Source organism: Budorcas taxicolor, chromosome 8 (genome assembly GCF_023091745.1).
Source record: "Budorcas taxicolor isolate Tak-1 chromosome 8, Takin1.1, whole genome shotgun sequence".
Taxonomy (NCBI): domain Eukaryota; kingdom Metazoa; phylum Chordata; class Mammalia; order Artiodactyla; family Bovidae; genus Budorcas; species Budorcas taxicolor.
In genome coordinates this window covers 72,466,959-72,479,713 of record NC_068917.1, presented here as the reverse complement: position 1 = coordinate 72,479,713, position 12,755 = coordinate 72,466,959, and the positions used below count along the sequence as shown (strand labels likewise).

Below are 12,755 nucleotides of genomic sequence, written 5' to 3'. Positions count from 1 at the left end.
TTAAATGCCTGATTATTTAGCATTGGCAGTTAATCTATGCATTCAGTGTAGCCCAACAGCTTGTGGTTTTACAATTAAGGTGAGCTAATCCAAACCCCATTTAGGGTGAAAAGCAATTTAAGTTATTTATATATAGCCTGTACACTACCTCCAAAGAGGAAAGGTTGGTAAACACTTAAGTTATTTGCAAAACTGCATTAATACAGCCTTCCACATGTCAGATTTTTACTGGCAAATAAAAGAAATAGTTTTTTAATATCAATTTCTATCACTTTACTTAATGAAAGTAACAAAGTTTATAAATTCTGCAAGTGTTCATTTTAATTTCTTCTACTGAAGAAAGAAAAGAAAAAAAATTTAAGAATAAATATGACAGTTCCAATATACCCAGTTTAATATTTACCTCTATACTGAAATAGCCTCTGTCCACGTAGTCACCCAGAAAGAGGTAGCGTGTATTACTAGGTGATCCTCCAACTTCAAACAACTTCATCAGGTCAAAGAATTGTCCATGAATGTCACCACATACTAGGAGGGAAAAAAGACATAAGGTGAGGCGAAAAATTATGTTTTAGAAGAGAAAGAGCATTACACTATTAAGACCACAGTTTAACTTTTAACTTTAATCACTCTAGCTTTTGACTGGACTGCTTGATAACTGCAGGTAATCTATCAATCTGAAACAGTCCTATCGGAAATATTAGACATTTTAAATTGTATTTCTTCAATGAAAAACATATCAAACAATCGTGAAACTGCTCACAATTCCTAGAATGATTATTACACATTTTAGTCGATGATGACTTGTAATCATTCCTCAAACTAGCTCAAATCTGTAATCATTCCTCAATCTAGCACAGATCTAAGTACCACCGTGCAGATCCTTCTCATACCGGTGATTGGAGCATCTACTTCTATCATAGTCTTCTCTTGTCTCAGTATGGCAGCCCCATCATTGATTATTTTTAAGGCTACTTCCTCTTCCAGTCGCCCTTCCTTCACCAAATGGTTTTTCAAAACATCAATTTTAGGTTTCCCATTCTCAAATACTTCCTTCAAAGTAAGCCGCTGGGTCGGAGGAAAGGGGACAGCTAGAAAGAAAAGAAAAAAAAAATTTTTAACAGCTGAAGTTATAGAAAACAACCATAAAGACATCACTTTTACATAACAAATTAAGTCTAAAACATCACCATGGTTTAACATCCACAGCACCAGAACTACATGGGGAAAAAAAACTGGAGATACTATATATTATAGATGATCGATTCTAATTTTTTAGAAGGCCACAAAGTCAAAGTTATTTAAAAGATCTAGATGTATATAAATTATGCCTTACATATAAACATGAAACACTTGATTCAGCAAATAAGCTAACAGTGAGACAATGAATATATTTTTTCTATGAAAAAGTATTCAAAAAGAAACTACGGTTTAAAACATAAAGGAAAAGAAACCACAACACTACTAAAAATGCATTTATTTCCTTCAAAGAATAGACATAATGAAACCGTGTCTTGGAAGTTTGACTTCAGTCCCTGTTCAGGGGAATCATAAACGTATGATTTTATTATTAATGCAATGTACGACTGTATTATTAATAATACATACACAAGTGTATGTATGTATTATTAAAAGGTCAAAGTGAAAGTCGCTCAGTTGTGTCCGACTCTTTGCGAACCCATGGACTATATAGTCCATGGAATTCTCCAGGCCAGGATACTGGAGTGGGTAGCCTTTCCCTTCTCCAGGGGATCTTCCCAACCCAGGAATCGAACCCAGGTCTCCTGCATTGCAGGCGGATTCTTTTACCAGCTGAGCCACAAGAGAAGCCCTATTAAAAGGCAGTCGCTTAAAATATTAGTGATAATAAGAACACAACTAACAGAATGGAGCTCTTTCAGAAAATAACTTGCTATAGTAACAGAGCACAAACTTGAGAAAAATAGATATGGGAGGCCTAGTTTTGTTTTCTAGTCTGGAAATGCTAACAACTAACTTCACTTTAATAAAGATTATATACAACATCACAGTAAGTTAGCAACTGGAAAAGAAAAAAAGTTTTGACATTTTAAAATTGGCTATCATCTCTTCTTCTACCTATCTTTAAAACAGTCTACTTTAGACTTCCTGTGACCTATAGCCATAAGTCTATAAACCATACATTTTAAAGAAGAGGTTCATGTTATTTCTTTTTAATTTTGGTCACATGGGATCCAAATGAACTGACCAGAGATCAAACCCGTGCCCCCTGAACCAAGAGCCCAGAGTCCCAGCCACTGGACTGCTGGGGAAGTCCCAACAGAGGGGTTCATTTTAATTTGTGCTTATGTCTGATGATTTCACTTCTAGCTTTATGGAAGTGTTATTAAGAACCAACTTGAAATCCACAGGCGCTTACACAATTTTAAACTTGCTCTAGCCATACCATTTTGTATTATTCAAAAGTAAAGAAAGTCCTATGGTAGGTTTTGTAATACTCTTGGCTACAACTTGACTCATTTTGACTATTCAAAGCCCCCTGAAAGAAATCATAGTAGCTATCCAACTGGCAAATATTACACTGAAACAGGGAACCACATGCTGCTGCTGCTGCTAAGTCACTTCAGTCATGCCTGACTCTGTGCGACCCCATAGACGGCAGCCCACCAGGCTCCGCCATCCCTGGGACTCTCCGGGCAAGAACACTGGAGTGGGCTGCCATTTCCTTCTCCAATGCACGAAAGTGAAAAGTGAAAGTGAAATCGCTCAGTCATGTCTGACTCTTAGCGACCCCATGGACTGCAGCCCACCAGGCTCCTCTGTCCATGGGATTGTCCAGGCAAGAGTACTGGAATGGGGTGCCATTGCCTTCTCCAGAAGGGGACCACATACACCCCAGTTTACTCAAGACAGTCCTAGATTTCAGCCATTCTCCTAGTGTAACTGTTAACAGCATCCCCTTTTACTCTCAAAACCACCTCAATTTGGAGGACAAATTCAGTGTTAACTTGTATGATTTATACAGTACATCAATATACTATCTCAATAGGATAATCTACATCTATTATAAGACAAAAATATTATGATGGGTCTTTTATTCACTCATCTTAGTGAGTCTATAAAACAGGGTAAAGGTTAGTCCTGAACAAGTTTACTTACATTTTTACTAAAATAGCAATGGTACTATGGTTGTGTTTAATAATAACAAAAAACCTTTTATATTTTAGTGATTCTTACTGAAATATTTTCAAATGAAAGTAAATGCTAGTTGGGATTTGCTTCAAAATTATGGGAGAAATAAGCAATAGTATAGAGCAGCAGCAGTCCTGGGAGGCACAGCGTGTGGCATAAGCGTGTGGCAGAAGTCCTCTTGGAGGAGGTTGCCATTAGACCCACTACAGAGCCACCAAGCAGGTGACCCATTTCTTCCAGTAGTCAAGTATGGATGTGAGAGTTGGACCATAAGAAATCTGAGTGCTGAAGAACTGATGCTTTCAAACTGTGGTGTTGGAGAAGACTCTTGAGAGTTCCTTGGACTGCAAGGAGATCAAACCAGTCAATCCCAAAGTAGATCAACTGTGAATATTCCTTGGAAGGACTGATGCTGAAGCTGAAGCTCCAATACTTTGGCCACCTGATGCAAAGAGCCGACTCATTGGAAAACACCCTGATACTGGGAAAGATTGAGGGCAGGAAGAGAAGGGGGCAACAGAGGATGAGGTGGTTTGGATAGCATCACCGACTCAGTGGATATGAATTTTGAACAAACTCCAGGAGACAGTAAAGAACAGGGGAGCCTGGTGTGCTGCAGTCCATGGGGTTGCAAAGCTCGTGCTCACTAAGCTCAGATAATCAGAATCTGCATTCTCAGTCATCACACAGGCACAGTTTACTGGTCTTCGTGTCCTTACCCCCAGCCCCCATGTGGCCACATGGATACAAGGAGTTTTCCACTCAGAATTTCTGAGTGGAAAAGAAGGGGATCTAGAGAAATGCTTCGTAAACTGTCTTGGGAACTGCCCCCACCCTAGCACCAACAGGTAGAAAACTAAACCTTGTAAAATGCAGTAAAAATAAATTACTAGAAAAATAATCACAGGTACAGATGTTGTGCCGATGTTGAGCTGCTATGAAAGTTTTTAAATGCTCACCACTCTCTGTACTTAATTCACTTAGCACCAATTGGTGGACAGACACTGGTTCACAGACCACACTTTCTAAGTAAGACTGGTTTGGATAAATATGGATTTAGAGGAACAAGAATAAGACTAGAATGAAAACTTGAATATTATGTATATACACGTGTTCAAGCCCCAGTTTGAGTTTTAACAAGTTTCAAACTGCCTTTAATGACATATGGAATTTCACTGATTAAAAAAATACAATCTAAGCACTTGGACTCTGAAGTTCAAGCTTCTAACATCTTACCCATGCTTTAAACTATGAAGTATTTAAACTGTAACACTGAGGTTTAGTACTTGTATCCTTTCAAGTCATAAATAAACCATATGCCACCAGACATAGAAGTTTCCCTTCTTCATTTCTGTGGCTGTGTGTTGCCTCTTTATTCCATTTCTAAAGGTATCATCCTTCCAAAACCAAGTCTTAGGACAATTTTTCAATTTTCAAAGAAAAGATACTCAAGTGTAATTACAAGGGTAATAAGTAATTCCAGACATTTGTTAAAAAAATTATGCTAACCAAAGTAGGCATTTTAATTTTTTTCTAAATATATATATGTTTTATTGAAGTACAGTTGACTTACAATGTTTTAGGACCAAATTAGGCATTTTTAAATGAAAGAATCAAAATGTCAGTAGTGCCAGCACTCAAGTTATTGCTTTATTGATTATTTCATATTGTCACTTGGGGGACTGGTCCTTTATTTTTAACATAGGCTCATCATTTTAAAAGGTACAATCCTTTTCAACAAGAAAGTAGGGTTAATAGACGGATTAAAGGGTTTCAAAACGCAAGCATAGTGTTAAAAAAATTTGACTATGAATCAAAGCATCATTTACCCAGAAATATGATAATTTAGGGGTTAACAAACTACAGTACCTTTTTTTTTTTTTTTTTTTTTGAGGAGAGGAGGTTCTTGGCATTCAAAGATGACTGGTACTAGAAAAGGCCACTTAGGCCTTCCCTGATGGTACACTGGTTAGGAATCCACCTGCCAATGCAGGAACAAGGGCCAATCCCTGGTCCGGGAGGATCCCACATGCCACGGAGCAACCAAGCCCATGCGCCACAACTGCCGAGCCCACGCTCCTGAGCCCACACGCCACGACTCCTGCACGCTCTAGGGCCTGTGGGCCACAACTACTGGAGACTGTGCTCCACAACCAGAGAAGCCGCCACAGTGAGAGAGCCGAGCACCACAGCTAGACAGCAGCTCCTGCTCATCACAACTAGAGAAAGCCCATGCGAAGCAATGACGATCCAGCGCAACCAAGAATAAATAGATAATTAAATAGTTTAAAAAAAGAACAGGCTGCTTAGAGTGTATCCACATTAAAAAAAAAAGTCATAAGAAATAGTGGAGGGAAGTCATTCAGCTTTTTATCTTTAAAAATAAGGGACTTTCTCAATGGTCCAGTGGCTAAGATTCTGTGCTCTCAATGCAGGAATCCTGGGTTCAACTTCTGGTCAGGGAACTAGATCCCACATGCCAACTAAAGATCATGTGTGTCAAAACGTAAGACCCAGCACGGCCAAATAAATAAATAAATGAGAAAGTAAAAATTGTAGAAATGGTTTTATTTCATAATTAAACTAGCTGCAACATGATTATAAAGGGAGTTGTTTGTACAAATACAACCAAGAATTTCAACATAAACCTTCTGAAAACTGATGAGCCCTCCAGACTCTTAAATCCAACAATCTATTTAACATCTACTCAGATGTCTAAGAGGCATGTACAATTTAACATGTTATGGAAACAACCTGTGTGCCCACTGACGGATGAATAAAGACGTTATGGTACATACATACACAGTGGAGTATTATTCAGCCTTAAAAAATGAGAAAGTTTTATAATTTCCAACAATATGGATGGATTTGAAGGCATCATGCTAAAAGTGAAATATGTCAAGCAGAGAAAGACAAAATCCTGTATGGTAGCACTTACATATGGAATCTAAAAACAAAACAAAACTCATAGAAAAGAGATCAGACTTATAGTTACCAAAGGAGAAGGGTGGGAGGAGGGAGAAATGGAGGAAAGGGGTAGCAAGATACAAATTTTCAGTGAAAAGGTAAATAAGTACTAGGAATGTAATGTACTTTAATGATAATAGCTAACACTGCAGTATGATATATAAGAAAAGTTAAGAGCATAAATCTTAAGAATTCTCATTGTTGTTATTGTTGTTCAGCTGCTAAGTCATGATGGATTCTTTGCAACCCCATTGACTGCAGAGTCAGGCTCCTCTGCCATTCACTATCTCCCTGAGTTTGCTCAAACTCATGTCCATTGAGTCAGTGATGCCATCCAACCATCTCATCCTGTTGCCCCCTTCTCCTGCCCTCAATCTTTCCTAGCATTAGGGTCTTTCCCAATCAGTCAGCAGCTCCTTATGTAAGATTATGTAACTCAGAATCAAACTTCCACTCATGTACACGTCTTCCATTTCGGTTCCTTCTCAATCCTAAGAAAAGCATTAATAGAAGGATTTTTTTCACCCCACTGTTAAAACAGAATCATTGTTGACATGGTTGATGACCAAATCCAAATCACATTTTGGACACTTTGCAAGGAATATTACAAAACAAAGCATTTGTCTTTGCCTCATCTCTCTCCTCAAAAGTAGAAGCACAGTAATAAAACAAACTGTTTTCATCACCAAGTAAATAGTGATTTTCTGTATTCTTTGATAATTCATATAGCGAGTGCCCAGTCTATTAATGTTTCAGCAGGAAAATATCGCACTGAGACCTCATATCAGTCTGCACCTTCAGGTGGAACATCTTAGCATTCTAGTCAGTCCCAGGTGATGCCAGTTGTACAGAATCTGCCAATGCAGGAGATGTAAGAAACACAGTTCGATCCCTCGGTCAGGAAGATCCCCTGGTGTAGGAAACGGCAACCCATTCCAGTATTCTTGCCTGGAAAATTCCAAGGACAGAGGAGCCTGGCAGGCTACAGTCGATGGGGTCACAAAGAATGGGACATGACTGAGGGACTGAGCACAATCAAAGAAGTCAGGAGAAGAGGGGAGAGGAGGCACATGGTGCTCTCTTTCACTAAGTCTAGAACGTTCCTTAAAGACCTCTTTTCAAAGCACTTTATTTTTTGAGCTGCTATTCCCCAGAGGGAGGACAGGGTCATGGTATCTTGTCTCAAGAAGCAAGAGGGAAGTAGAGCCAATGGAAACACCAATGTCCTTGGTCCATGGATGATATTAACATATAAGGTAGGGTGAAAACTCAGCTGTCAGGGACTCTGAGGGAGTGAGTCAATTTGAAAAGACAATGGAATTCTCTTTCTCCCATAAAATAGTTATCATATGTACATATATACATATATATGTACATATGAATGTAAAATTTTAAAAATAGAACTCTTATTTATGAATTTAAAATTCGCACAGAATTAACAAAGTCACTTTTAAAGGTTAAGACACAAAAAAACTCCTCGGTGATAAGTAATACACCAAATATCTTTTATTTAAAATTGTTAAGTATCCCAGTGTTAACTCTGTTTAAAAATAAATTCATATAATATGATCTAAATTGTGACTAAATAATGCATTAGACAAGGCAGTAAAGAAGGATACCCAAGTATTAGTGCTAGGTAACAAGATTCTAAATTATCTTATTTTTCCAGCTTGCCTATTTTTAAAATTTTCTCCAATTACCCTGTGACACTTCTATAATCAGAAATATATGTATATATAAGAAGTTAGTATATAATTATTTCGTATACTACATGATCATACTGATATTCTTTCTAGAGAACAATAAAAATTGGAAGAATAGGATGAAAGTATGGGTTTGGACTACAGATGGCTTTTTTTCCCCTATCTGCTTTGCCCTACATTTTTTCAAGTTTTTATGTAAAAAATTTACTAAAAGAAAAATAAGAGATGCCAAAGGCAAAAAAGGCAATCCCGTTGGCAATAACTTTCCCTATGTTAATCAGTTTCATACATAAATAAGACTTTTCTCAAATCAACAGAGCTGTACCCCAAACTGACTCTTAGCAGCGACATTCAAAAATTCAACATCAAATTTAAGTTACACCTATAAATGACCAAGAGTTATTTGGACAAAGAGGAAACTCTGTGGCTTATGCTTCAAAAGACACAAAAGCACTGTGGTGAGTGGGAGATAGACCCCGCAAGATGCCTGGGCCCATGGTATACACACACCTTCTCCCAGTTACTCCATCAAACCACAATCTAGGCACTGCTGGAAGGAAGGAAGTCTTCAAACATAAGTAACGTCCCATATCAGATGACCTTAAAATAGGAGATTGTCCAGGTACACCCGACCTAAGCACAGGAGACCTTTGCATCTGGATCTAGAGGTTAGACATAGGAGCTGAGAGATCTGAAGCATGAAAGGGATTCGACGTATAAGTTCTCCATCGTTAGCTTGGAGATAGAGGAGGCCACAGAGCAAGGAATGAAGGTAGCCTCTAGGAGCAAGAAGAGGCCCCCAGATAAAAATAAAGACTTCATTCCTACCACCACAAGGAACTATCAATAACCTGAACACGCTAATGATCAGATTCTTCCTCGAGCCTCCACATGTAAACTCACCCTGGTGGGCACTTTGATTTCAGCCTTTGAGCTGTTGAGCAGAGAAGTCTATGCCACAAATGTACCTCTGAGCCACACAACTTTGAGCTAAAAAAATCACTGTTTTAAGCCACTAAGTTTTTGATAATTTGTTACACAGCAGTGGAAAACTAGTATTGAATTCTTGAAGTTAAAGTTTTTTCCTTAGACTGTTCAACAATCACAAATACACTTTTATATGCACAAGAAACTAACACGAGACATCTCTCAGAATCGAAACAGAAGTTGCAACTTATAACTGTACTATGACTCACAGGACAGACAAGTGAGCCAAACCAAACCACAACATACATCACAGACTATCTGAGCTCAAACTTTCTCACACCAGATGTTTCAGATCTGTACGTTTCAAGATAAGACCTCAGGTAAAGTAATTTAACAGTAACTCTGCATAAACACCAGATCTGATCTAACACTAGAGCTTATGAGTACCAGCAACTTATCAAGTTTACAGATTCTAACCAGCCCTTGCCCAGATTACCAACTTCCACCCTAAAAATCCAGCAACAGTCTCTTATCTAACAATAGTATCTATGAGCAGCCTTCCTAACTGCCTCAGAGAAGGTCCCTAGCCTCTCTGGTTCTCATTAGTTCTGTATGCGTGTGCTCAGTTGCTTAGTCATGTCTGACTCTTTGCGACCCTGTGGATTGCAGCCCACCTGGCTCCTCGTGTCCATGGAATCTTTCAGGCAACAATACTAGAGTGGATTGCCATTTTCCTCCTCCAGGGGATCTTCCTAAACCTAACTTTTCTTTGTAAACAAATCCTTCAGCTGACCTTGTTTCTGGGTACATCCATGTACCAGTGTAACAGTGTACACTTATGAGGCCATTTGATAACCACCTGCTCAGGGCCACCCTGACTATAGGAGTGCGTTGCCTGAGCTCTAGTAATTTTGTCGAGCACTTCAGGGTCAAGGTGATATGTGGGTCCTCTTTCAGTCTTATCAGATTGTACTGTTTGGAAGCAAAATCTGGCTTCTAATTAATAGCATTCCCATCACCTGTCTGTTTGTTCAGTATCTTGAGTGTCACTCATCTATGAGGAAGTACATAGGCAGAGGACAGACAAGGATCTAAGAAGGGTATCCTCCAGCCAGCCCCAATGGCTGGTTCAGACAGCCTCTGACAAGTTTGGAAGGTCTCATTAGATGGCTGTCTTAGATCAACTCTGCACTAGGTCAATTTTTCTAAAACTTCCTAAGGATCTTCCTCAGTCCTTAAACTCCTGAGAAGTGTTTTGTTTAGTTCTGTCTACCTGGAGCTGAGGCTCTGACTGGCCCTCAGTTGGTGACAGTTGATCTCTGGTGTCACTTTGTGTCTTCTAGAGACAAGTGGTTGCAAAAGTGCCATCCTTAATCATTGCTGCAGATCACACTGAGCTTTCTCAGTCTGAGCCTTTGTCTCCTCTGTGCCTCTTCTGCTTCCTTTACGTTTTCAGATTATGAATATACTCAATAAATGGCATAATTTCACCCAGGAAAAATTATGAAATACAAATGGCATCTTGGGGAACGTCTAACATGAACAAAATTATTTGAGAGGCACCTTCAAACAATAGGAAACAGAATTCTGAATACCCAATGCTCTGCATTCTTTAATATGAGGAGACTTCCAAATGCAATTCAAACTCTAAAACTGGCTCCCTGAAAGAATTCCCAAATGCCAGGAAAAAAGAACATTTGCTGAAGGAATCAGGCTTGTGTAAATATCCCTGATCTCTATCAATTAGTCCCTATTTTGATGTGTTTAGGAGACACAAGGCTTCCCTGGTGGCTCAGACAGTAAAAAATCCGCCTGCAATGTGGGAGACATGAGTTTGATCCCTGGGTGGGCAAGACCCCTGGGCAAGGTCATGGCAACTCATTCCAGTATTCTTGCCTGGAGAATCCCATGGACAAAGGAGCCTGGCGGGCTACAGTCCATCGGGTCAAAAAGAGTCAGATACGACTGAGCGACTAAGCACAGCACAGGAGATACAAAGAGGCTTTCCTGGTGGTTCAGTGGTAAAGAATCCATCTGCCAATGCAGGAGACACAGGTTCAATCCCTGGGTCAGGAAGATCCCCTGTAGGAGGAAATGGCAACCTACTCCAGTATTCTTGCCTGGAAAATCCCATGAACAGAGGAGCCTGGGGAGACTACAGTCCATGGGATTGCAAAGAGTCGGACACCAATGAAGTGACTTAGCACTCACACAGGCAGGAGACACAAAACCTGGAAAAGACTATTTGGCATTACCCTAAAGGGAATTTAGAGACCAATTAATCCACAGGCAATAAAAGCCCTTTTAATTTGTAACTCTCTGAAAGTTGTAAGATTACTCATTTCTAATACCCTCACAATTCCCCTCTCATTCAACCTTTAACTCTTAACAATGTCTTTTGTTATTGATTTTGAAGGAATGTAAAAGAATGCATGTAAAGACACGGAAATGTGAATGCATAGTATCAGATATGTTTTTGGTTATGTAGAAATAGAGAATAATTTTGTATTTTAGAAAAAGAAATGTCTGTCTCACCACAAAAAAGATAAGGTCATTGTACGGTGCTAATATGTTGTCAGCTGACACCGTTGTGGTAAATAATCATTTTGCAGTATATAAGTATATCAAATTAACATATTATATACCTTAAGCTCACGAAATGATATATGTCAATTTTATCTTAATAAAGCTGGCGGGGGGAATTTCTGGTTGTATCAAAAAATGACAGAGTATAGCTACAGATAAATTAGACAGTAGACCTTAATAAAGGTAGAAAGTCTGAGAACTGGTATATTTTATTTGTCTGGGTTTGTACACAAACGAAACAACCTTCGATGAGAGAAAGAAAATACATCAAAATTTCTGACAAAACTGGTTAAATGTGAGGGATTTATCATAAGGAATAAAGGCTTATAAATCCTTTTAATGTAAATGCTTTCATGAGTAATAAATAGAGGAAAACTAGAATTTGATTTTCTTTCTATTAAAAGGGCAAAGTTATTCTGTGCCGAAAGAAGACGTTCCTTAAATCCTTAAATCAAAGTATCCTGTTAATTCTGTGCTTTTTTTTCTTTTAACAAACTTGTAAGTCTTCTTTTTTTTTTTTAATATTCCTTACTTTTAGAAAAAAGATGACATTCCTAATAAACAGTGTCACTTATTACTGTATTTTTAAATATACTGCCTTTAATTTACTCCTCATCTTTGGATAGTCACAACTAGTATTTTGTCACACAACAATTCCCTTCAATTTTGTTCTACTCCGAATTCAGAACAATAAAACTGTAAAGATGTCTCTTACACCTACGATACCTTTGGGTCTACCCAATTAAAGGACCATTAGGTTACACAAAGATTTGATCCTTTACCTTATTAAAAATATTTTTAAAGGATTAACAGAAATTATTAGCTCTGTTTGGCATTCTCCAACTTTTAATTAATTCAAAACTATTGTGAGAGCTCTTTGCTTTATTAAAATGGGGTAAAAAGAAAAAAAAATCTGACAAATGAAAAGAGTTCAGCCTTCAGCTTTCCTAAGTTAATGACGTATTAATTTAAAATGTGTTAAAACGGCAGCCCACTTCAGTTACTCTTGCCTGGACGGAGGAGCCTTGTAGGCTGCAGTCCATGAGGTCGCTAAGAGTCAGACATGACTGAATGACTTCACTTTCACTTTTCACTTTCATGCACTGGAGAAGGAAATGGCAACCCACTCCAGTGTTCTTGCCTGGAGAATCCCAGGGACAGGGGAGCCTGGTGGGCCGCCATCTATGGGGTCGCACAGAGTCGGACACGACTGAAGTGACAGCAGCAGCAGCAGCAAAGTAGATGTGCTTCAATGTTTGTATATCTTTCAGGTTAAAGATATATTTATATACAAAGACTGACACAATAGCTGTCGACAAAAGATTTATCTCTATGTTTAAATAAGCTTGTATTGGTGACATTCCTCATACATTTTATAGGATAAATCAAAAGGCTTGGAGA

At 38.6% G+C, this 12,755-nt stretch overlaps 1 protein-coding gene across 4 annotated transcripts in view; it reads right to left on the bottom strand.

The window, feature by feature from the left end:
- PPP3CC (protein phosphatase 3 catalytic subunit gamma) overlaps positions 1 to 12,755 on the bottom strand; it is an 82,759-nt gene that overhangs the window by 45,716 nt on the left and 24,288 nt on the right. For all 4 annotated transcript variants that reach the window (XM_052644588.1, XM_052644590.1, XM_052644589.1 and 1 more), the window contains exons 2-3: positions 894 to 1,091; positions 404 to 528 (exon numbers count right to left, since the gene is read on the bottom strand). In XM_052644588.1, the coding sequence (XP_052500548.1) occupies positions 404 to 528; positions 894 to 1,091 (323 nt within the window). The remainder of the gene's footprint in view (positions 1 to 403; positions 529 to 893; positions 1,092 to 12,755) is intronic.